The 26,657-nt window shown below is 29.9% G+C and overlaps 1 protein-coding gene across 2 annotated transcripts; it reads left to right on the top strand.

Moving 5' to 3' along the window:
* The first annotated feature begins 6,278 nt into the window (after positions 1-6,278).
* On the top strand, positions 6,279-19,321 carry LOC107452448 (cytidine/uridine monophosphate kinase Dak1). Of its 2 annotated transcripts, none has more exons than XM_016068924.3 (7): positions 6,279-6,378; positions 6,873-6,997; positions 7,081-7,227; positions 10,205-10,342; positions 11,517-11,596; positions 12,540-12,636; positions 15,885-19,321. In XM_016068924.3, the coding sequence occupies exons 2-7, from the start codon at positions 6,887-6,889 to the stop codon at positions 15,924-15,926; spliced, it is 615 nt and encodes a 204-aa protein (XP_015924410.1). In that variant the 5' UTR covers positions 6,279-6,378; positions 6,873-6,886; the 3' UTR covers positions 15,927-19,321. The 2 variants fall into 2 exon arrangements, with proteins under 2 accessions (XP_015924410.1, XP_071041716.1); XM_071185615.1 differs by having other exon boundaries at positions 6,359-6,496.
* Positions 19,322-26,657: the final 7,336 nt, after the last annotated feature.

Genomic DNA, 26,657 nt, shown 5'->3' with positions numbered 1-26,657 from the left:
CTTCGGCGTCCATGACGATCGTTGCTTCTATCTTTTCACTGTTTTTTGTAGCCATGTCAAAAATCCGGGTCACCAGTTGTACGCAATAGAGTTACAGGATAAAAATGATCAGCAGACATTTTTTAGAACACTCATTTTTTATTATTATTTTTTGATCTGTTGCCATTCGCAACTCTCATAAAAGTAATATGAATAGTCATGTGACATATGATGTTCCTACACACTAACCTGTGTCAACTACGGATCACGTCGACGGGTCACCAAATGTTGTGTCCTTATATAAATAACAAGTTAGGAATCTTAAAGCATCTTTATAAAAAACTTTGTTTATTATTTTTCAACTACTCTCTCTAGTTACAAAATCGCTCGTAACCATGGCATCGTGAACAACGTTGCCACCGGAATTTGAGCCAGCACAAAAACAATTGTTGTTGCTAATTCCCATCTGGTCTGACGGGGTCAGACCAGATCAATGAATCCTAATATGCTTGGATGTAATCAAAGTTATTTATTTATTTAATGATTGATTATTATACACAATTTTATTCTGTACATATCAGCAACAAAAATTTTCTAGATTCTTTCTACAGTGGATAAAAAGGAATAATTTAAGCAATTTATGGTCCATCTAACATAAAGGCATAAGTTGAGTTACTTACTACTAACTTAAAATGACTGTTTTTTAAACTTCTAAGCTAATATGTCATTTTCCTGGCATTCAAGATTTGGTGAATTTCATTTTTTTTTTTCCTCGAGCAAATGTCAATAAACTTTCCTGCTGTCTGTAAGATATTAATAAATGTAACTAAAGAAGTATACAACACAAAATTAGATTAAATATATATATATATATATATAATACGATACTCATAAGTTATGGATCGAGAGTTGTGAGAGGGAGTAGTTCACACTGCACTAAGAAGCATCGGAAAGAGTTTTCTATCATTATCTCACGATAGACATGGAAATGATTTTAATACTTCTACTGCCTACTACCTACCGAACTAATACTCACTATAATTTGTGTGATTTTATGGCTGCTGGACAGATTTTAAACTAATACAAAAATAAATACATAAAGAACTTTGACGATATTAAGGACATCTCTTGAAATTAGTTTAAATTGAAATAAAAGTTCGACCGCACAAGCATACCCGCGAGTAACAGCTAAATAGTGAAAAAAATTCAGTTAGGTAATATATTGTATAAAACTTATTAAGACGTTAGGATTGGAGGAGAGGTTGAAGAATTGGAATACCGTTCTGAGGTACATTCGTCTTGATTACCATTAAAGTTTATATAAAGAAAATATTGAAAGGTGACTAAGCTAGTCTCCAAAGATGGCCAGTAATTTATTTATTTTTTAATACTTTTTCGCGAAAAAATAACGTACAGTATAAGTACAAGTAAAAACACATAAAATGTAACAAAAATACAAGCAAAAGTACGAAATTCGAAAAGAAAAGAAGTAAAAGTACACACGAGTGAAGTACTTTATAAGCAATACACTTATACTTCGAATCGCAGGTCAACAAAACGAGGATCTCGGGGTTTATTACAAATCAGACATCGACAAATCCCGGGCACCCAATCACTTCAGTGTATAAAAAAATTCTCTTTGTTGTCCAATATTTTAGAACAATTTAACCTGTTTTGTCTTTTTTTTAAACTTGAGTATTTTTGGGCTGATGGTTCTTAGAAAATTTAAATTTTTGTAGACATCTAAGTATAGAGCAAAAGTTATCATCCAACTGTCACTTTTTTAATCAAAATGCTTTCCATGTGCATTTTATTATTCTTATTATCTTTAAATGAACACTGAATTATTATGAATATTTAATAATATTCTAAAAATTACTATATTCCTAATCGCTTATTTCTTAAAACTTTTCTTCATTTGAGAAATGAATCTTAGATTTTAAAAGAGCTTCATTATTAATAACAACAGCGTTTAATAGTCTAAAATTTTCAATTTTTAAATGATAACTGCTAAAAATACTACAATTAGCTACTGGCCAGTAGTGAAATTTCCTAATTTTGTCTTTTTTAGGCTTATTTAGGCTTATTAAGCTTATTATTATATTTAGGCTTATTAAGTTAATTTAAACCTAAAATGAAAAACGATAAACGTTTTTTAACGAATAAAATGGAGAAATTTTGTTTAAATAAAAATATAATAAAACATAAACAATAACAAAATTAAAAATTACTAAAAAAAACTTTTTTTTTCTTTGAATTCCAATGAAATAAAGTAAGAACCTTTTGGAATTTTCGTTAAATAATACTAGCCAACAATAAGGATTGATTGAAAAATATTTTGCTTTACATAAAATTAGTTTCTTTTTTTATGTATATAAAGTTATTTTAAAATTAATATTTACCTCAACCCTTTTCAAAAATATTTTTTAAAAAAAGTTATCTGGATTCAAAATTTTTATTTGTTTAATTTAATTATTTATTTGCTTAATGGATCGAACTACAACTTTTCGCCTCAATTTCCCGCAAGCTCTAATTTTGGGGATAAGTTCGAAAGTGTACATAGTTGTGCATAGGAATTACTAATAATATTTGGGGACATGTTCTTCAACAATTGTCGTTTCTTAAATTTTTCATCAAAAATGAAGTAGTTTCTGGAAGAGCCCATATATATTTTCGCCATAAATATTCTACGCTTATTTATCTAGATATTCAATCACAGAAATTAGTAACAGCTAAGAATTTAATTTTATTCTAAGAATTTAATTTCGACCTTCATGTAAGATGGAGACTGTGGCATACTTAACGAACGAGGCCCTCTGCCTAAACCTCGAGCGCGTCCTAATTAGCCCGTATTATCACAGGTTTGAAACAGAGTTGCCCAGTCAACATTGCACGTTATGAAGCTAACCTTTTGCCTCTCCATACCAGAAGACAAGCCAGCCTGGTAAAATATTATAACAAGCTCCTCAGCTTTGGACAACATAACAAGACTTCCGAATACCTCAGTAATTGGATTTCCTCCCAAAGGCTCAGGAAAAACAGTCCATTTACCCAAATAGTTTTTCAAAACCTCCTTGTCGATAATGTAGAGCCGCACTCCCTTCACTATTCTTTGAACCCTTCTGAAGATCTTCCAGAAGTTTTCTTCCATTTCAACCTTCCCGCTCCTGTCAATAAGAAGGATCTTATTGACAGGAGCGGGAAGGTTGAAATGATTCCTGCCCGAACATCTAAAGCAACTGGCTCTCGAAATTATTCACTCTATTCCAAAACAAGACTCAAAATTTTTCACTGACGGCAGCAAAATCGATAGTCATGCTGGTAGCGGAATCTACATCGAGACTCCTGATGAAAAATTTTCTCTCTGCCAGCGTAACCCAGACTTCTGCTCCGTTTTCAGAAGTGAACTTCTGGCTATCAACAGGGGTCTGGAATTTGTTATGAAAAATGACCTTTATTTTAAAGACCTTTGGATATTCTCTGATAGCCGCAGCTCCCTGCAACATCTCAACAACCGGACCCAAATTGGCGACAAAACCAGTATTTCCATAACCTAACAACCTAAAACTCTTGTCCCTCCAACATAATATTCACCTGTAGTGGGTTCCTTCTCACGTCGGTATCTATGGTAATGATTTAGCAGACAGCCTAGCTAAAGAGGGTTGCAGCCAACCGCACCCTACCTCTTCTGATGTTACCTATCTTGAACTTTACTCCCTGAAGAAATCCCAGCTTCTCAGAGACTGATTGATTCCACCATTGGTACAAGGGAAATAAGCCTGGAGCTTCTTTGACCCTTCCCTTTGAAAGGAGAGTCTGCACCACCATCTCCCGCCCAGCTATCGGCCATCTTAAAGGTTTACTATTTTCTGAGGGAACTAAAACCTACCCCCTCTGCCCTAAATGCCATCTACATCGGGCTTCCACCGATCACATCCTGTTGGTCTTCTCTGGGAGGACATTTACTCTACTCTTCTTTTGGTGTTTGATTTTCTTCAGGTCAACGGGTTCATAGATCTGGTCTGACTTCGTCAGGCCAGAAGAGGATAAGCAACAACAACAACAATATAAAGGGCAGCAGCAATCTGAGAAATATGGTCCCAATAGTTCAGTTAGGAGAGTGGTCCAAAGTTTAGAACCCTCAATGTTAATTTTACTTTTTGCGTATCTCGCCATATTACTAGAACTTAAGCGAGTTGAAGAATATCTTCCCACAACTATAAAATTCATTTATCCAAACATAATTCCACGCAAATAATAACTTTTATTTTATTTCATAACAGTCGAGAAAATTTCGTGCAGTAAGGTACAAAATTTTTATATCATTTTAAAAAAGGCAATTTTACAAGACAAAATACAAAATTTGATCAAAATTGGTCGAATAGTTCCTGAGAAATCGCATTTTAAAAACGTCGTATTTTCATTTTTAGTCGCCGGACCATACTTCTCAGATTGCGGTAAATTCCTATATGATGAGTGTCAAAAATCCAAAACCGTCGAAAAAAAGATATGCTAATTCAGAGAAAGTACGTTTTGTATCTGATTTTGTAACTTAAAATATCATCTGCACTATTTAATTAGCATATTTGAGGTCACTCCCTGGAATCCTTAAGATTGAGTCCTAAAACGTGAAAATCCGATGATCAGGGATTAAATATTATTCAGAATGGTCCGTTTTTAATTTTGAGCACTGTACACATAGTTTATGTACTATATTCATAAGCTAATGTACATATTTAACAACCAAATTTCTAAGTAATAAATAAATCCGAAGATGGTTGTAAAATCAACTAATACGTCACTCTCCCCGGAATAAACTCCAAGAAAGGGGCTTTCTCTCGACACAAATATTTTCCTTTAAATGTCAAGCAAACGTCTCCTAAAAATATTTACACCTCAACNCCAGATAAGGCGCTAGTTCTAAGAAACCAGGCCTTGAGCTAACAAACCAGTATTTTGTTGGCGTCAGCGTGACGTTGACGTCCCGCTGACGCCCAGATAAGGCGCTTGTCCTAAGAAACCAGACCTTAAGGTCCCGCAGTGGACTGATCGTTAAGACACGGATCACAGCAGATCACCGAAGTCAAACATCACTGGCTGCTGTCAGTGTGCGGATGGGTGACCACTTAGATCAGTCTACGTAGGGTACCGAGCGTGTGCAGTATTGGTCCTCGTTAAACTGTTCTACCGTAAAGTGCTCGACTTCGCGTGCTGGTCGTTGGGCTACCGAAGCGGGGGTGCCATCCCCTNGTAAGGGCGCCAGTAAGAGGTTTGCCATAGGCGCTTCTTTCCATAGATACGCCTCTGGCTGTCAGTGTGCGGATGGACCCATTGTGCAGCTCTAGTGCGACGTAAATGAACACAAATAAACAAACAAAAAAAAACCACTAAGTTAACAAATTCATTTGATAAATATTTCTAAAATTAATAAATCAAGATATTTAAGTAATTTAGTAAAAAAATATTAAACTTTTCCTCTCAAAAAGTAAATCGATGAATATTTCTCGTTCGCAACGCTCGAATACGTTATCTGGGGAGAAGATTAGTTCCGTGACTTGACCCTGTCTCATTCCCTCTCCTCCTCTTCTCACTTGTATAGGAATGAACTACGATATTCTTAATATTTTCCACTTTTAATTATTACAAATATTTTTTTAAAATTTATACGTCACTTTCTTTCAGAACTATGTTCAATGTATTTTTCAATTCCTTATAATTTCCTAACTTAAAAATTTTTAATCTATTTAAAAATCAAGTGAGACCTTCCTTCTTCTTCTGGGGAGAAGACAGGTTCCATGCCTTTGACCCTTCTCCCTTCCCTCTCCTCCTCTTTTCGATTGTATTGGAATGTGCTACGAAATTTTTTCATTTTCTTATTACTTTTCGTCTTTAATTGCTAAAAACATTTTTTTTTAAATTTCCATGGCACTTTAGTTTCCTTACTTAAAAGACTTTATTCTATTTCAAAATCAAGACAGGAACTAACGTACTTCTTTCCTCTATAACTCTTCACGCGCTAATGGTGAATAGGAAGAGAGTTCTGCTTTACACCACCTATAGCCCGTTTTGATCACCACATTGATCGCATCATTTCATTTAAAAATAAATGAGAAAAAAACACTGTTTTCCATCTATGAATTTTATAAATCAAATACTACTATTTTGTGTTTGATGTCTACAGGGACAATCTCCCTGTATGCGCATTCTTTGAATCTGTAACTTGTATGCAGTAAGAATGATCTCTAAATAGAGGCTGGCAGTAAATGACGTCATAACAAATAGCATCCATTTAATTATAGAAAAAGGAAAAGTATTTTACTTAATGATTTGGCAACAAAACAAAATGTCAAGTAATTAAAATGTTTCGCTGAGTTTTATCGGGAAGTCATCAAATTTTAAGTAAATTGAACAAATTTATATCGTTTTTTTTAATTTTAATTACTTTAATTTTTTTTATTTTCTAATTGACCTTAGCTTTAAACGTGAATTTCATCTAATTATTTTTCTTCGTTGTAAAGTAAATATAAAATTAAAAAAAACATTTTTAAATATTTGATCCGGTAATACCTACATCGGATTATAGATAATAAGATAAATTATTTAATTCGGATTAAAATATTTCAAATTTTGTATTCATTCATGTATGGTGAAACGCTCGCTGAGCAGTAACAGATTTTTTATTTTCTCTTTTTACAGAATATTTTTATATGCCACAGATTTTTTTTCTCGGCCGTGAGAAAGTTAATTAGAAAATAAGGTCAAATTAAATACCATTACTATGGTTGCCCAATATTGTTCACATTAGCGTGATTAAGCTTTGTCTTACACTTTTAAGTTTCTGAGTATTTTAACAAAGTTTTTATTTAGTTGTTAATGACTCACTTTTTTTTAAGGGTATGATCGCTTAATGATATTGAATTTGATCCGTACCTTTGCAAAGATGGTTAAGCCGCAAGTCGTCTTTGTTTTGGGTGCACCTGGTGCTGGTAAAGGAACACAGTGTCAAAGAATTGTTGATGTAAGTTAAATTTTTGTAAGTAAAGTTTCATGTACATAGTTAGTTATTCCTTTCAAACAAATGTTTTTTATTATATATTTTAGACTTTTGGATATGTTCACTTATCTGCTGGAGATCTTCTGAGAGCTGAACGAAACACTCCAGGGTCAGAATATGGTGAGCTTATTGAAAACCATATCAAAAATGGGACAATTGTCCCTGTAGAAATCACTTGTCGATTAATTGAAGAGGTGGGTAGTTTCAAATTTTAATGTACATTTTACATGGTTAAAAAAATTTTATTTTATGCTTATTTTTATTAGACGAATTTTTATGTGATTTTTTAAAAATGTTTTGTGAAATTTTAATCTTTATTTAATGGTACAGGTAAAGCCATATTAAAAATAAAATTTATCTGTAGTGTGGGTTGGCTGATTTATAGCAATGAGTTCAAACCATGGTTAAAACCGGATAGTTCTTTTAGAAAAAACTATGCATAGTTTTTTTTTTTAAAAGCAAGACTAATATAAATATTTTATATTAAAAATGTTTTAAAGAAAAAATCTTTTAATTAGCTTTATTTTTATTTATGTAAATGCATTCAGTTTAAATGGAAAAAAAATAGTAAATATTTCCTTAAAATATTTTTAATTTGGATTTGGAACTGCTCATGGCTAGTCTGGGATAAAAAGGTATCCGCGCACTTGGAAAGTCATGAAAAATTGTGGAAAGTCATGAATTTCGGTATTGAACAAAATTAATCATGAAATGTCAAATGTCATGATTCCATTTTTTTTTTTTAAGTGATGGATTTAGGTCCCCGAATTGGTCTAATTTTTAAAATGGAGTCCCCCTCCCCAATTTCATGGTGTTCCGAATATATGAATTCTAACAAAATCCCCACTCACAGCCATTTTCTATTAAAATATAAAATGTTTTTATCATGTTCTTTAAAAATTATGGTGTTTTTTTTTTTTTGTTTCAAAAAATGAAAGAAAAAACATCATTTCTAGAACGAATTATCTTTTAAAATTCTGTAATTTCAGAATTTTTATTATTTTTTTTTATTTTATTTTATCAATTAAAAATTTTAGCTGAAGCAAATCAGTCATTGTCGAATTATTTTTATTCCTAAATGAGAACGGAAAAATCAGGAGTATTTCTTTCCTTTCGGAGGAATAAGAAAAGTATTTTTAGAGTATATAATTCTGCAGAAAAAATTTTCTATTTTTCTTTTGTATTTTTCTTCAGCTATTTCATTGTTTATACTCTTTCTTTACTCTGTTTTTTAAATTTAATCTATTATTGTGAAAATGCAGAGTATAACATTTTTTATTATACTTATCATTTCAATTAATGTTATTATAATGCTTTTTTAAATTTATTGTTGTGTTTTTGGCACAGAAAATAGTAACTTCCTTAAGTCATGAAAAATTCTTGGAATTAGTCATGGATTTAAAAATCTAAAATGCAGCAGATACCCTGGGGATACCTTAAATAAACATATATGAAATGTAATTTTGAAATATTTATTTTTATTTCTCTTCTGTTTAAATTTATTTAAAAAATTTTAGTCAGGAAATTTAAAGTTGCGTCATAATGTCCCTAAAAATTCTTTAAGTGACACAGGCCATCACCGTGTTCTGATAGTTTTTTAAATTATTAAAAAAATAATTGTAGGACAAGTTAAGATCTTCTAAAGTTTCTCTGCTTTTAACCATGTTAGACAGTGTGTTATACTTATTATGCATGTTATACTCTAATATTAGTTCAATCAAAAGCATAAATTGAAATGAGGTGCTTTTCTAAATTTTATTCAGAAGTTATTTTTTACAATTTTTTCTAACATCAGTGTAAACAAATTTTTATTGTTTGGATGTGGTATGTTTTTAATGATGATTTTAATAATTTCTAAATATGATGCCTTAATGAGCATAATTAAAAAGTATTCAAAACTCATTTAAAATATCTGCATTATTTATAATGCAGATAATATTTTAAATGAGCATTCAAATTTAAATATTGGATTCTGAAAATTAAAATTATTTAGAAAACTAATGTTTATTGAATGAAATTGTAATATGCTGTGATGTTAGAATGAAATAATAATAATAGCCGATTATTCGTAAAAAATAGTTTATTAAAAAGGTATTGCCATCTGGAGAATTTGTCTGAAATTCTACCTGAAATCTGTTATCCGGTCAAATTGCCATCTATTGTATAACTATTTTTTATTCTAAATTACATTTGGCAGAACAAGTTATTCTTTATTACTTAAATGTACTTGTTGAATATTTATAAATTAAATAATGATGAAAAAACAATGTTTAAATAAAAATAAAATATCAAAATTATTTTTTCACCTCAATATTATTAAGCTTTTTCTGGGCATTCTAACATTTTTCTGTATTTTTAGTATTGTATTAATTTCGTCATATTTATAACGAAATGTTATGTCATTTATTTTTTAAAAAAATGCTTTTTATTGAGTTATATCCATATAATATTCTTTTCCATCAAATCATACTCATTATCATAAAACAGCTTAAACCATACTTTTGAAAAAAGATAATAATAATAAATTCTAAATTTTCAGTGTTTTTACTACAGCGCGAGAATCGCGCATATTTTTTCTTTTCTCGCATTAAAAAATTATTACTGCGAGAAATTCACGCATTCTATAAATCAATTTGAAAATTCACGGATTTCTCGCATTTTGGAAGAAGCTTCGAATTACGCTATTTAGAATAATATCCGTTTCACTTTTCTTCCTGGATCTTTCATTATTTTCAACATTTGCTCCATTATCTAGCTTCCCTATTTACCAGTATTGTTCAGAACCTTTTCGAACAACAGAACACAACCGAACCGCGGAACCCCTCTCAGAACACATTTCTCTGCAACCACGTGTTTACCATAGGTAAGGTTTTTTCATGTAAGATGTTCAAATTTTTTATGCACTAATGTAAGATGGACAAATACCTAGTAAAGGCAAAATCTTCTATGATGATGCAGCAAGAATATTCAATGCTTTAAAAAATAGAAGACGTTAAAAATGTATTATAATAAAAGAAATGATTTTTTTTTTTTCAAGTCTATTTGTGTTTTTTTAGTTTTTAGAAATCTCACTTAACTTTCTGAAATCTCACCCTGTATTTGAGAAAGGGTAAGAAATTCTCACCCATTTTTTTTCTCTGATGAAAACACTGATTTTCTATTGTATTTAAGGCAATGAAAAAAGCTGATAGCAGCAAATTTTTGATTGATGGCTTTCCAAGAAATAAAGACAACTTGGATGGATGGAACAAAGAAATGGGTGAAAAAGCAGATGTGAAATTCATTTTGTTTTTGGATTGTTCTGAAGAGGTATTTTGTTTTATGATTTTTTTATATTTCAAGTTGTTTTTTTTTAAAAATGATTTACTTTAAATGTGTTTTCTATTATGGTTTAGTTTGGAGGCAGTTTTTTATATTTTTTATTGTCTCTACTTTCTTTTTTTTTTTTTTAACTGTGTCATTTGTATACCTATTTTCTAATATTAGAGCTGCTTAAACATGCAGTTCTGCAAAATGAAAATAATATTTTGCAAAAAGAATTAATGTAAGATTTTTGTCATACGCTTAATGTAAACATTGAAGTATATTACACACCTCTTTGCTATCTTCTATTTAATCCATAAAAATAGGAGGGGGGTTTCATATAAAATTGGTTTCTGTAATCTAAAATGTAATTATTTTTGCTACTTTTGAATTTCACTCCTCCAAAGAGAGTCAAGTAGTTTTTACCACAGGTAAAAGCTAGTTCAATATTTTTTCTAGCAAGTAAAAGCTAGTTCAATATTTTTTCTAACCCCTTCAGGAATTTTAATTTAATGATTTAAATAATAAGGAACTGTGTAATATGCAATAAAAACCTTTTATAATTTTAAAATATAAACAATCATCTTTAGCTTTTAGTTATTTACACTAAAGAATGCGTAGTCTGCAAGTAAGAACGAGTTGTCTTACTAGCAAAATACTTCATTGATTTGATACTTATATTGATTTGATTATAATGATAACGTCCATTAAGTTTCGAGATGGTAAAAAAAAAACCTTCCTACTTTGTTAAGGATGATTATTCCTGGGGACATGTTATAATTAAGAACAATCGAACTGTCAATGTCAGACACTGGAGTTGGATCCCCGATGTCGTCTTAACTTATGATGACCTCCACAGCTTCAAATGAATGGATGTCAGCTTGCCTGTACAATAAAGGTAGTGTGTGTGTATTGGAGACCACAATAGGCTTTTGAAGAATGCTTTATTTTATTTATTTATTTTTGCATTGATATTTATAACTTAATTTTTCTTTCTTACATGTAATCTAGTACACAGTGTAGTTCTTGACAAATTGGCATTTGCCCCCCCCCTCCAGAAACATAAAATTAACCATTCTCTAAGAATGGTCCTCATCATTTTGGTTTCAATGTGCTTTTATTTTTTCCTTCACTTAAGTTAATTCGTTCTGTCAAAAAATTTCAAACATTTTGTTTGCAGACTTGTATTCAAAGATGCTTGAAGAGAGGAGCAGAAGGAAGTGGACGTTCTGATGATAACATTGAAAGCCTGAAGAAAAGGTCCGTTTATCTTTTACTTCCATGTCACCTATAATTTTGTTTGTGTTGATAGTAAGCAGCTGAAACAGATATTTATAAAAAGCATTTTTATACTCCTGCTTTACTAAGTTAATCTGCAGTGTTTGTTCATCTTTTTTTTTTTTTTTTTTTCATTTACTTCAGTGTTTGTTATAAGGAGTCATTCAAATATTACAAAAGAACCCAACAGGGTGAGGGGTTTCTAATTTACTTATTTTTGCAATTCTTACAATAAGACATTAAAATCCTTTTACTTTTCAAATGTACTTAAAACTTTTTTTTTAATTGAATGTAAGTTGAATTCGTAAAGAAAGAAAATTATAAAAAAAAAAATATCATAGAAACATTTCAGTGGTCAAGATTTTTGAATACAAAAAAAGGAAAAATCAAAGGATTCTATAAGAATGTTCCATTTGAAATTTTAAAAAATTAATTAAAACATGATATTTTGTTTTATGCTAAGTTGCATCTTTATTTGAATTGAATCTTAAAATTAGATTGCTACAGTAACAGTCAAAGTAAAAACCAATAAGGTATAGTGACTTTCTTATGTAAACCTGGAAGGGAGTTGTAATTTGCTTATTTTATCTTTCGAAGGGGGGTAAAAAAAAAAATTTAAAAAATATGCCTACTTAACCCACTTACGGTTCTGCACGTAAAAAGTCGCATTTTAACCTGCAGTCTTCTCTGCATAGCAAAACCGGTTTTCCCATGTTAACTGATAGGGGAACTGTGTGTAGGGGAGAAACATTCTCCCAATTTTGCCCATTTCCTTAACCGCCAGTCGGTTAATCTATGCACGGCCCCTAATTTCATATAATCTAATATGAAGCATCTAAGGCAGTTTGTTAAAAATAATATTGTTATAACCTTCCTTATCAACTCAATCTGTACTTAATCGTCTTATATTTTCTTTTATTTACAGATTTAGGACTTTTCATGTTGATACCCTACCAATAGTCAATAAATTTAGTGAAGAGGGTAAAGTTTTGAAAGTAGATGGGAGTGAAAGTGCTGATGAGGTTTGTATTGCTTAGTTTCAATTATTGCTTAGCACCATTGCTTAGTTTCAATTTATTGTAGCAATGAATTAAATAATTATTTAGTGAGCTTTAAGTGATTAAATTACCCTTCGCAAAATTCAAAAATAAATATATTGTGTTATTTGGTAATTTATGTAAATTACTGTGTTCTGATTTGTATTTCATTCCTGTTTCAAGCTGCTTTAAAAATGCATAAAATTTCTTCAAAAAGTTCCAAAATTAAATGTGTTTCAAACTGAAACATTTTATTTGTTGATTTTAATGAGAGCTGTAATTTAAGCTGATTTTGTACCAAAGCACTGGTTAAAAGTGGTTTTAAAACTTGTTGAAAGAGGTGAAAAAGGTCAGAATTTAGGTTTTCAAAAAAGGTGTATTGGAAATGGTTTAAAATAGTTTTAATTTTTATTATTATTAATTTTCAATTAAAAGCAATCGAGTAAGTGATAAAAGTAGTTTTAAGCAGTGTCCTCACCAAATCCAAAATCTTATTTTTCGGAAAGTGTAAAAGATACAATTAGGCCTGATGTTTCGTGATCGGCAATTAAGATTATTAAAGGTATTGATATAAAATATTTTGAATTCATACTACATCTAATGAACCATCGTCCCAGTTCTGCACCACTAGAAAAAATTATTTAGTAATTTATAATAGTTAAAATAAATTAATATGTCTAAATTTAAAGACAACTACAAAACTCGTTGCTTGTGATTGTTACATTTTGATTGAAATAATAAAAACATTTATGTAGTATTTTGGTGTTAAGAAATATTTTTAATTGGTATTGTTTAGTATTTAGTGGTTATTTATGCCATGTCATTAAACTCTAAACTCAGTGGCGCACCAGCCCATAGAGGGCCAAGGCCTACTGTGCCCATCTCAGTTTTCTTGACCTTGGGCTCTGGGGTGCAGGAGCAGATGTTCCGGTTAGATGGTCAGCCGAATACGAAACCCACTGTGTTTAGTTCCCAAGCATGCTTGATACCCATTTATTGACCCACTGAAGGGATGAAAGGCTTAGTCAACTTTGCCCGTCCCGAGGATTGAACCCAGGACCTGTGGCACGGGAGTGGAGTGGGAAACGCTACCACTCAGTCACAGGGCGTCATGCTATGACATTTTGATAGAGATTAAATTTGTTTTGGTTATGATATTTAATTATGATTAGATTAATTGAATTGTAAATTTAAGCTAGTAGACTGTATATTGAATCAGTGTTTTCACTACAGCGCGAAAATGCGAGAATCTCGCATATTTTTTTATAATCTCGCATTAAAAAATTATTACCGCGAGAAATTCGCGCATTCTATAAACAAATTTCAAAATTCGCGAATTTCTCGCATTTTGAAAAAATTTCTCGTTTGTGCCATTTAGAATAAAATCCGTTTCACTTTTCTTCCTGGATCTTTTATTATTTTCATTGTCTGCCCCATTATCTAGCTTCCCTATTTACCAGTATTGTTCAGAACCTTTAAGAACAACAGAACACCATCCTTCAGAACCATGGAACCTCTTTCAGAACGCATTTCTCTGCAACCACGTGTTTACCGTAGGTAAGGTTTCTTCATGTAAGACGTTAAAAGTTTTTGCTCGTTAATGTAAGATGGACAAATACCTTGTAAAGCCAATATCTTCTACTCCGAAACGGACAAATGAAAATGAAACAAATGTGGGTAGAAGCGATCAAAACGAAACAAATACGCATTTGAGCAACCTAATGAGAATAGCTGATGAAAAAGTAGATGTAGAACATTTTCCATAGGATGATGCAGCAAAAATATTCAATGCTTTAAAAATTAGAAGATGTTAAAAATGAAACAAATTTAAAGAAATGATAATTAAAGAAATGTTTTTTTTTTTTTCAAGTCTCTTTGTGTTTTTTTTTTTTTAATTTTTGAAATCTCACTTAACTTTTTGAAATCTCACCCTGTTTTTGAGAAAGGGTGAGAAATTCTCACCCATTTTTTTTCTGAGATGAAAACACTGATTGAATAGAAGAGTTATAACCAATGATTAAACCGATGCAACCCTGATTACGATAACAAGCATCAGAATTAAAACAATTTTGCTTGATTATCATTGTAGAGATACAGCATTATTTATCAGTAATTAAAATGACTATCTTTCTTTGTTTTCTTTTTCATTTGCAAATATATGAAACCCTTTGCAAACAATGTCTTGCTTGAAGGGGGTGGCTTTCCTGAAACAGTCACTAGAGAAAGAGAGAATAAGATGTGTGGCATTGTATTCTTTAGTTGAAATAGAAATTTTTTTAATTAGCAGATTGGATATTTTCATTCTATTTATTTTATTCATCTTTAAAAAAAAATTTAAGATAAAAATGCTGTCTTCTTCTGATAATTATATTTTTATCAATGCACATAGTTATTGGTTAATGATTAAAATAATTCCTAGTGAAAAGTTACTTTTGAAAAAATTATGTTGATCATTTTCAGAAAGTAATACAGTTTCCACTAATCTTTTCTATTGATATTTTATTAGTATTGTAGGTTAATTATTTTTTTTTATTTATTTATTTATTTGTAAACCTTTTATTCCATACAAAATAAGTACACAGATAATCATTTTTGTTATGCTCAAAATTTTCATTAAAGCACATAAATAAAGTTCAAAAGTGCAAGAATATGTTTTTGCAATATACTGAGACTTGTTATAGGAGAGGCTAGGAGTACGGTAACTCTCAATGACAAAAAAGATCAAAAAGGTTTGGGTTTTTTTTCTTCCGAAAAACGGCAAACTTTATACTCACATTTGTCAGTAAATTTGATAATTAAAAAGATTAGTTTTTGAATAAAACCAATATTTATAAATTGCTGCTGCTCAAAAAGGTCTTATGATTACTTTGATCTAATGTTGTATGAATGCAAATAACATTGTTTAAAAGCATTGGTTGTAATCTTTTAAATTATGCTCACAGTTTATAACTATAAAATTTTTTAAAATTACTTTAGCAGTGCTAACATTATTTTGTCCACCCCCTGTATTCATTCGTCAATTCATTATCCTTTTCTTCTATTAAGTGCATAAATTACTCACACTCTTAGTTTTTGAGAAATTCTAAACGAAAATATATGAACTGTGCTCATATTGTTCAGCAAAATAGTACATATGTTGTTTTAAATTTAATTTGGTACATAATTCAAAATTGTATGTAGCAATATAAATTTCATTAAATTAACAAACAAATTACAATTTTCATTTTTTACAGGTTTTCAAAAAAGTGGCTGAAGTGATTAAGAGTTATGAATGAAACCGATTGATTTTATAAATTCTATTCTACGCTTGTTTTACAAAATGTTTTTATTATTAATCTAAAAACATTTACTATAGGCTATGTAGAGCATTTTCATATGTATGTCATTTACATTGCTATCTGTTAGATAATTGTTTTAATGTTTAATAGACAAATAGATTTTCTTCATTGCTTATTATATTTATTTTTACTATATTCAATGAAACTGAACAACTTTACATTCATGAAAATTGTTTATTCTGCATGCTAGGGTGATGTGTGATAATTTTATATAAATAATATTGCTCTCTACTTTTAAGTTTTCAACCACTGTGGGATCCTGGTAGTAGAAACCTTCCACAGCAGGGCTATAGGCATTGCAAATTATCATAGCTTCTTGGACTTGGGGGAAAAGGGAGTGGTTGTTACGAGAAAGTGTGAAAAAATTTAAAAGCGAGGGGGGGAGAATCCTTCTTAATAAAAGATAAAGGACAATTTTTCCCTTTTGAAATCTGACACAAAAATCGATCTTCTGTATTTGCAAAGATTTACTGAACTATCAGAAAATTTTGATGATCTGAAGGAAATAAAGCAATTAGTAGATCAGGGTGCGTAGCGTTTTTAAAAAGTGCTTAAAGGTGCTTATTTTCGATTATCGTTTTTAAAAGCCCTTAAAGGTACTTTTTTTCTTTGGGTGTTTTTAAAAAGTGCTTAATTTTCCCTTTACCCTGTTTATTTTCTCCACATATTATGCAAAAAGACACTGTTCATATTGTTCTATTCAATGTTTTCACGATTGATTCCACCCCAATCAATTTCGGCACATCTTCGGTCCTTAGCGTATGAAAACGCCATTCGTTTTATGATTCAAAATTTCATAATTTTTGACAATTGTCAAAAACTATGCCTGCAAAACTTAAGTTTTTTTTTTGACATGACAGTTAAATTGGATGAAACAGATAATTGTTAAAAGCTTGCCAACCCTGCCTGATCATATGCATATTTTTTTGAGTGTTTAAAATATTTTTGAGTGCTTGAAAAGTGCTTAAAAATATTTTTTAATGCTTGAAAGGTGGTTATTTTTTGTTGAAAAATTTGGCTACGCACCCTGGAGATATTTAGCTAAAAAGAATTGATTTTCAATCTAATTTTTTTAAAGTATTATTCTACGAAGATCTAATTAAAGTAATATAACTTTTTAACAGCATAATTTTTTTTTTGTGTATAATTTTTATAAACATTATACATGCTGATTTTGCTTGCTACATGTTAGATTGACCCCAATTATTACAATAATAGTCCTTGATATACGGTGTTGGGATTGCAGGAAAATTTAAATTGTAGAAAATTGCACTGCTGGTTGACTCAATAAATTCCGCTACCTGACGCATGATATATTATCAACCCTAAAACTTGTTATTTTTAACATAATTTCTAAAATATTGCAGGTAAATTTTAAAGTATTGAAAAACTGAGTTAAAAAGTTTTGGCTTATTTAAAATAGGAGCTGCTTTTTTGTAAAATTTTAAATTTTATTAAATGTTGCCATAGATTTCCTAAAAATCGTCTAAATTAATATTGATAAAATTTAAGGAGGGAAATTGATCTTAATATGGTTATTCTTAGAATTTTAAATTATATGCATTGTAACGTTTCGAGTAACTTGCTAATTTTACATTGTTTATTTTCTTCCAGTAATTAAGAACAAAAATTGTTAGTGTCACATTATTAAATATATAAGTATTTAAAATAGAAATATTACTGAAAAGCTTGCATAATTATTTCATTTATCAATTAGAAATTTCCGTAATGAGGATTTTTTAACTTACATTTGCTTGAAAATTCCTCTAAAATGATATGAAACGTTATAATCTCTATCTCATTTTGAAAATGTATTGTTACTAATGAACGTAACACTTTATTAGTTGTTGGAGTAGAGATCTGTTTGTCCTCCAACTACTTTAGACAATATGTAAATTTAATATCAAATATCCACATTTTGTAGCCTGTTTTATATAAATAGAAAATGGAAATAGTAAGAATTACATTTCTATTAGTATCTAAATTTTTTTATGAAATAAAGTTTTTTTCCAATATCGCTGCTAATAAGTGATGGGGGTTAACAAAAACTTATCTTTTAAAAGAGAACATTTAACATTGTTTTTATATAAATTAATTTGGTTCCGCTACATTTTATTCATATAAGTGAAGTATTACGTAATCTATTATGTCATTTAACAGAGAGTATCTAACATGGATTTTAAAAACATTTTTTGATTCTAGCTAAATTCTATTTCTTTAAGTTAAATAATCCATTATTTATTATGCCATGAAAAGGAGAGCATTTAACATTGTTTTTTAAAATTATTTTACTTCTACTAAATTCTATTTCTCTAAACAGAATAATCCATTATCAGTTAAACAGTTAAGGAGAGCATTTATCTTTGTTTTTATAAAAAATAATTTGGTTCCACTAAATTATTTCTGTAAGTGAAATAATCCGTTACGCCATTAAGGGGAGTTGACTGTTGATTTGCAAATAATACACTCCAAATACTTTTTATTCTGCTCAGAAAGTATGAGATATTAGTCGCTTTTTTCAAGTGGGTCTTAAATTTCACTAAATAAATAACTATTTCAGTATTGTGTAATGTTTATAAGATAAATAATAAAAATATTAGTAAGATACAATTTACTAAATGGAGAAGGAAAAATCTTCATTTAATAGAGAAAAAAAGTGTTTTGTAGCATTATTTTATTTATTTTTTTTAGTGGGGGTGAGATACAAAAACTGCAATGAAGTCCTGGGCCCAACTTAATATGGGCAGACCCTTATTCTTTTTAATTATTAAATATATATGTATTTATTGTATAACTAAAGACATTTTTATATTTGTAACTTATTAAAATTGCATAAACTTTAAGTTTTTGTATCACTTAGAAATTTTTCTTGTATTTCAATTTTCTGATCTGCAAATATAAAATGTTTGAATGTTGCATTCCACCATACTTTTATTTTGGAGATGGTTGCATTTCCCTTTTTACATTCTGTAAATTTACCTCAATATTGTTTGTCGTCCATTGAAAGATTTCTCATGCAACAATGTGTGCTTTATATTTAAGAAAATCATATGGTAATTTAATGTTTCAACGAATATAAGAAGTAAACTGTGCTATACGAAATCATTTTCAAGCTTTTTGTACAGTAATCACATTTTAAAAAAATATCGATAAAATGGTATCTTTTTTATTTTAAAATTTAATTAATTTTAAAAATTAATGTTCTGCATATTTAATATATTGAAACAATTTTTTGGAAATGAAATCTTAAATCTATATTTATTCTAGTTGGTATCATTAGAATTGTAGTTCTTTGAATTATTCAATAAAATCATCTTCTTAGTTTGTGTAAATTTGCATCTGTTTCTCTTATACTGACTGTGTTTTTAGGTCATACAGAATTTAGAATATATATATATATATATATATTTTAACTTTAATTTATTTCTTTACTTTTAAATAACTGCCATAATTTTAAAAAAATAATTGTAATGTTTTGCAAGATGATTGCTGCTCTTAACATGTATTTAGCAAAAGGCTTATAAAAACAATCTACTTATTAATAACATTATTCTAAAATTTTAAGAAAGTATTTTAACAAAACATAATTTTTTTACTTCATTAAATCAGTTACTACTAAAATATATAGGAGCATCTATAAAATGCAATTGGAATTATTGCAGTTTATGAAATACAAATATGCAATACATGGAGCAGTATTTTTCTCCAATCCATAATAGGGAATAATATCCTGAATTAATAATATTTTTAAAGCTGATGATTATGGAAACAGGGCATATCATATTCACTACCCTTGACAAAAACAATCAATACATCACTTTCTCATTGAATAACAAGAATTAAAGTATGAAAGCTAAGGTAATTAACAAGACTAAAGCGAAATGAGTAGAAAATTGCTCGAGTAGTTCCGAGAGTTGGCGACTGATTGCAAGCAGGAAACTTGAGCAAGCTATAAGGCATTATAACTTCTCTGGCCTTAAGCCCAAGATTTTCCCCAATATTTAAGGAGGTGGTAATTTCTGTTTTTAAAAGATTTTGGCTACCACATATCTTTTTAAAACAAATGTTTTAAACATGGTATCCGCGCACCTGGAAAGTCATGATTTTAACTATTTTTTTACAGAAAATCATGGAAAGTCATAGACTTGGGTCGCTGAAAAATCTAATTTTTAAAATGGAATTTAAAAATACCCCCTCCCATTTCATGGTGTTCCGAATATCCGAATTTGCAATAAAATCCCCACTCACACTCATATTTTATTAAAATATAAATTGTTTTTATCATGTTCTTTAAAAATTATGTTTTTCAAAAAATGATAGAAAAAACGTCATTTCTAGTGCGAATTATCTTTTAAACTTCTGTGATTTCAGAATTTTTGTTATATTTATTTTTTTATGTTATCAATTCAAAATTCTAGCTGAAGCAAGCCAGTCATTGGCGAATTTTTTTTAATTCCGAAATGAGAACAGAAAAATCAGGATTAGTTCTTTCCTTTCAGATGAAAAAGAAAAGTATCTTAAGAATATAATTCTGCAGAAAAAAATTATTTGCTTTTGTATTTTTTTCAGCTATTTTATTGCTTCAACACTTTCTTTCCTCTGTTTTTTTAAATTTTAAATGTTTAAATATGATGATGCAGAGTATAACAGTTTTGGTTATACCTATCATTTCAATTTTCGTTATTATAATGCTTTTTTAAATTTCTTGTTGTGTTTTTGTTGGGAAAATAGTAACTTCATTAAGTCATGAAAAATTCTAGGAATTATTCATGAATTTGAAAATCTAAAATGTAGTGGATACCCTGTTTAAATAAATAATTTATATATAATAATCAGATAAATATAAATTTTGGAATTGCAAGCTGTATTGTCATGATGTGCAGTATTGGCAAAATTTTAAAAACTTTTGGTTAATTATTATTTAACTTCCTCTTTCAAGACACTACAGCCTATTACAGGCCAAGACAATCCCAAATAGTCATTTAATCCTATCCACTGTAAGGTCGTCCAGTTTTCCCTATATAATATATGAGTGTCCTCCTTGACCAAGTTGAGTCACCTAATTGGTGGTCTTCCTTGATTTCAGTTTCCCATGGATTAGTAAGAGTGAGCTTTTTTTATTGGATTTGTATTATCAAATTGGAATAAATGTCCGAACCATCATAGTCTGCTGCATTTTATGATTTTAGCAATATCAGGTTGCTTGTAGTTTAGGTAAATTTCAAAATTAAACAAGGATCTCCAGTTATTATTCTCGTACAGTGCCCAAAATATTTTTCTTAAAATTTTCCGTTCAGAGATCAATAATTTATTTTCATATAACTCGGTTAGTGCCGAGCGTTCACTCTCATAAAAAAGATATTATTTGACTACCACTTTTAATAATGTGGAGAGCTAGATTTAAATTTAGATATAAAAGTTGATGTATTAAACAAGACAAAACCAGTGAGCAATGTGATTTAAAAATTGTGCATATTGCTCTGAGAGTTAGTGACTGATATATTTAAATTAAAATAAAATATATTAAAGTGTAGAAGCTATCAGGTATTGAATAAGGCTAAGAGGAAATCACATGAGGCTAGCAGGAAGTGAAGCCCTCTAGTGTCTAAAAGAATTTAATGAAATGTAGGAGTTGCATTATTATTTTTTTTCCCTATAAATAAATTTTTATAATGTAATGGACTTTATTAAAAAGCATCTGTTACTAAACTGTATATTTGGGTAAGCCTGCTATTTATTCTTATAATGTCATTTCTTGTCTTTAGATGAAGTACTGAACACACTTCATTGTATTATGTATTAGTTATATATTGTATATTACGCACATTCCATTTCTTTTTTCTGTTCCCTAAGAGGAAACAAATTGAAATAAGTATTTTTCTAGAAATACTTTTTATTCTTCAGCATAGTTTTTATTTATTATTTAGCAGGAAAAAAATTCTCATTTTATCCAAGTGTTATGTATAAATATGCTTTCTTTTGTTTTATTTATTCAGTATTTTTATTTGTCAGAGCAGGGCTTGACTTGATTGTAGCCAAAATAAGTTACTAATCTAGATCTGCCTTGGCTAAAATTAGATCGATCATGAGACAAGTACATCATTAAAAAACCATTTTTAGATTAGACCTTCATTTCCTAGCGACCTTTTTATAGAAGTGTCGATTTCCCTTGCAGTTAACTATAAATTTCACACTTTAAAGGGATAGATTATAAAAGATTTCAGAGCACTTTGCAATAGCCTTTAACCAGAGATGGGCATTCAGAATAATGAATAATTATTCAAAAATTTTCCTGAATAATGAATAAAGATTTATTCATAAGTCAGAAATATTTTGAATAAAGAATAAATTATTCACTTTCTATCATTGTTCTTTATTAATTAGTCAAAAATAAAGGAATAGCTTCACTGCTCAACAGAAAAATTCGCTGAATACAATTTTGATTAACTGCAAATAAAAAGTACATAGGAATAAACTACTTGTAATCGTATTTATAAGTGATCAAGTTACAAATAACAGCAATTTTTGATAAGCAATTATAACTTGCAATCACAGCAAGAAGCAATAGCTGGAAATAGTGGTTATAAATGACCGAAATCTTCAATTACAAGTAATAGTGATTACGCATATAGCGTATGTGTGTGTACGTATGTAATTTATCTGAGAGCTGAGAAAAGAAGAATTTCAAGTGAAGTTACTATTTTGTGTTACACTCAAAATGTAATTTTGCAATGTTTTGAATAAACGGTTTTTTGAAAGGTTGCTACAAGCATAACTCAATTCGTCTATGTATTTCCTTTAAAACTTCTTTTTAAAACCAAACAACTAAATGTTTAAAATTAATGCATCGGATATTATGTAAGAAATTCCGGAAAAACCTTTAACTGAACAAAATTAGCTATTTATTATCTAACCCGACGTAAGTACAAGTTATTTAATTTTTGTAAACTGTTAATTTTAGCCGTATGCTATAGATTTTAAAGACTTTAAACAAAAGTATTATTCAATTAAAAATGGCCCTTCATTCAATACTTATTTTATCAACTCTTTTCTCTCACCACAACTAATTTCAAATATTGCAAGCTTATTATTATATTTTTTCGAGACTAACGTAACATTCTTTAATCTGAAAACATCATTGTTTCCCTCTTTAATGCTATATATTTAACTGCAAGACACTTGTTTATCGATTATCTGTAAACTTTTTCTTAATTTATGAGTATTAAATCTAGATAACTCAAACTGCAGTATTGAAAAGAACAATCTAATGTTTTTTCTTAGTTTAGTTTTCTTATTTTTATACCTACCGTAAGTTCTACCTACGGTTATTTGCAACATTATCTTGTTATAGAACCTCTAGATAACTCTAAGCGTACTGAAAGTGGATTCCTATAAACTTCGTATTTTATTTCATTTTATAACCGTCGTTGAACAGCCTACCCAATTTTGGGTTTACGACTACTAATGTTCAACTCCGTAACCTTGTAATTTTGAACCGATTCAGAAGACAAGGAAACTCCTGGATCAGTACCCCCAGAGGTTTAATTTGCTATGGGAACATGGAGGACTTTGTGACACGTCAGATTTAACGTGCATCAGTCACTATTTACTACACGGGGACGGGGAGTCTTCGGCTGACGGGGATTGAATTTACCACCTCTTGGACATGGGCCCAGTGCCCTACCAATCAGGCAGTTCCGGCCCCATAAACTTCGTATTTTTTTTATAACCGTCGTTGAACAACAGACACAATTTTGGGGTTTACGNGACCAACCTTAATAACTTTTGATCTAATGATCGGATCTTCACGTTCTAGGACTCAATCTTAACCGTTCGAAGGATTGACCTCAATTATGCTAAATAATTAGTGCAGACGATATTTTAAGTTACGAAATCAGACACAAAAACGTACTTTCTCTGAATAAACATACCTTTTTTCACCGAATTTCTGACCCCCAAAATAAAGGGGTAGTCACAATCTGGGAAATATGGTCCCCAAAGTTTGGACCCCTTAATATTAATTTTACTTTTTGCAAATTTCGCCATATTTCGAGAACTTTTTTAAGCTAATTGAAAAGTTTGTGCACACAATTATAATATTCGCTTATCCAAAGATGGCTTATCCACGCAAGGAATAAATTTTAGTAGATATTCACACTTTTTTATTATTTTATTGAATAATAGTACAAAAAGTTTTGAATTGTAAGGTATACAATTTTTTCATCAATTTAAGGTATGTAATTTTACATGGCAAAATACAAAGTTCGAATTTTAGAGAAATCGTATTTGAAATTTCGTAGGAAATATTCAACCGATTTTGCTCAAATTTTGTATTTTGCCATGTAAAATTTCATGCTATAAAATGCCGTAAAAAATTTTGTACCTTTTCATTCAGTATTTTATTTTATAACCGTCGTTGAATAGCTGACCTAATTTTTGGTTTACGACTACCAATGTTGAACTCCGTATCTTTGTAATTTTGAACCCAATCTAGAAGACAAGGGAACTCCTGGATCAAGTATTGGGAGGACTTTTTGATGGAACTAACTTGTATTTGCGTTACATGGAGAGGAAAACCTCCCACGATCTCATCCCTGAGTATTCCCTACTCTGGAAAATTTTCCTAATTTATAGGTATGGAATTGGCTTGGTAATGGAATGAAAAGAAAAAAACCTATCTCGAATATTTTTAAAAAAATTTGTTACATTAAACTCGAATATTATTTAAAAAAAATGAATTAATAAAAAAATACAGAATGTGACAAACTAGAGTCGATTAAATATATTTGTTATAAAAAAAGTTTTATTTTTGATTTTAAATTATGAAATCGAAAATAAATTCTCTCTGCTGCTGTCTGTCACAGAAAAAACATGCGCATTCCTTATTTTACCCACCTACAAAAGAAATAGAATGGTAAAAATACACTTTCATAGGGAGGAATCTTGGAATTGAGGGATAACCAAAAAAACTCGGAACAAGTAGAGGTTCTAACATATTCCTCTTTAATATTTTACTCATTTTATCTTAGGAAAAAAATTGCAAGCATCAGTCAATTAGTTACCTTTGGCTACTACATTAGCAATAATTATAATTATTTCAAATATATACTTACATCTCCTTTTTATTTATGAATTTATCTTAGAGCTGAGAAAAAAAGAATTTCAAGTGAAGATAGCTATTTTGTGTTCCACTCAAAATGTCATTTTTGCACTGATTTGGATAAACTGGTTTTTGAAAGGTTGTTACAAGCATAACTCAATTTTTTTTCATTAAAACTTCTTTTTAAAACCAAACAACTAAATGTTTAAAATTAATACATCGGATATTATGTGAGAAATTCCGGAAAAACCTTTAACTGAACAAAATTAGCTATTTATTATCCAACCCGACGTAAGTTCAAGTTATGTAATTTTTGTAAGCTGTTAATTTTAGTCGTATGCTATAGATTTTAAAGGCTTTAAACGAAAGTATTGTTCAATTAAAAATGGCCCTTCATTCAATTCTTATTTTATCAACTCTTTTTCTCTAACCACAACTAATTTCAAATATTACAAGCTTATTATTATATTTTTTCGAGACTAACGTAACATTCTTTAATCTGAAAACATAATTTTTTCCCTCTTTAACACGTTGAGCGCCGCGTCAGCCATCGGTGGCTGACACTGGACTTTCCATTTAGGCCGCGTCAGCCAGCCACCGGTGGCTGACACTCAAATTACATTTAGTCCGCGTCAACCACCGGTGGCTGACACTGAAATTACATTTAGGCTGCGTCTGCCACCGCTTGCTGACACTGACCTTTCACATAGGCCGCGAAAAACAGCTGGCTGACAGCGTATAACATGATATAGAACTATAAAATGTACACTCTTTTATGGAATTGCGGAAAATTTATTCAAAATTTACTTAATTATTGTGATTCTCAGCTTAATAAATTCAATTTAGTAGATTTTTATCCACCACTATTTTTAAACAATTCGTTATATAATTCTCCACTTTTATCAGGTATGTCAACGTGTTAACGCTATATCTTTAACCATCGAAAAAAATAGCAAAATCCGTCTAATATTTGCAGATTTAGTTTCTAGTTATTTACCGTGGCCAGAAGGGCAAATCATGTAAATTAGCTTGACGCTCAACGTGTTAACGCTACATATATTTAACCATTATTTGACTCTTGTTTATCAATTATCCGTAAAGTTTTTCTTAATTATGGGTATTAAAACTAGATAACTCAAACTGCAGTTTTGAAAAAACAATCTGATGTTTTTTCTTAGTTTAGTTTTTTTATTTTTACACCTACCGTTAAGTTCTACCTACGATTATTTGCAACATTATCTTGTTATAGAACCTCTAGATAACGCTAAGCCTACTGAAACTGGATTACTATAAACATCGTATTTTATTCTATTTTATTACCGTCGTTGAACAGCCGATCCAATTTTGGGTTTACGAGTACTAATGTCCAACTCCGTAGCCTTGTAATTTTGAACCCATCGAGAAGAAAAGGAAACTCCTGGATTAGTACCCCCAGAGGTATGATTTGTTATGGGAACATGGAGGACTTTGTGACTCGATAGATTTAATGTGCATCAGTCACTATTTACTACACGGGGAGTTTTCGGTCGACGGGGATCGAACTTACGACCTCTTGGACTTGGACCCAG

This window comes from Parasteatoda tepidariorum, chromosome 9 (assembly GCF_043381705.1).
Source record: "Parasteatoda tepidariorum isolate YZ-2023 chromosome 9, CAS_Ptep_4.0, whole genome shotgun sequence".
In the NCBI taxonomy this organism is placed as follows: Eukaryota; Metazoa; Arthropoda; class Arachnida; order Araneae; family Theridiidae; genus Parasteatoda; species Parasteatoda tepidariorum.
The sequence above is the reverse complement of the archived record's forward strand: the minus strand, read 5'-3'. Positions and strand labels throughout refer to the sequence as shown.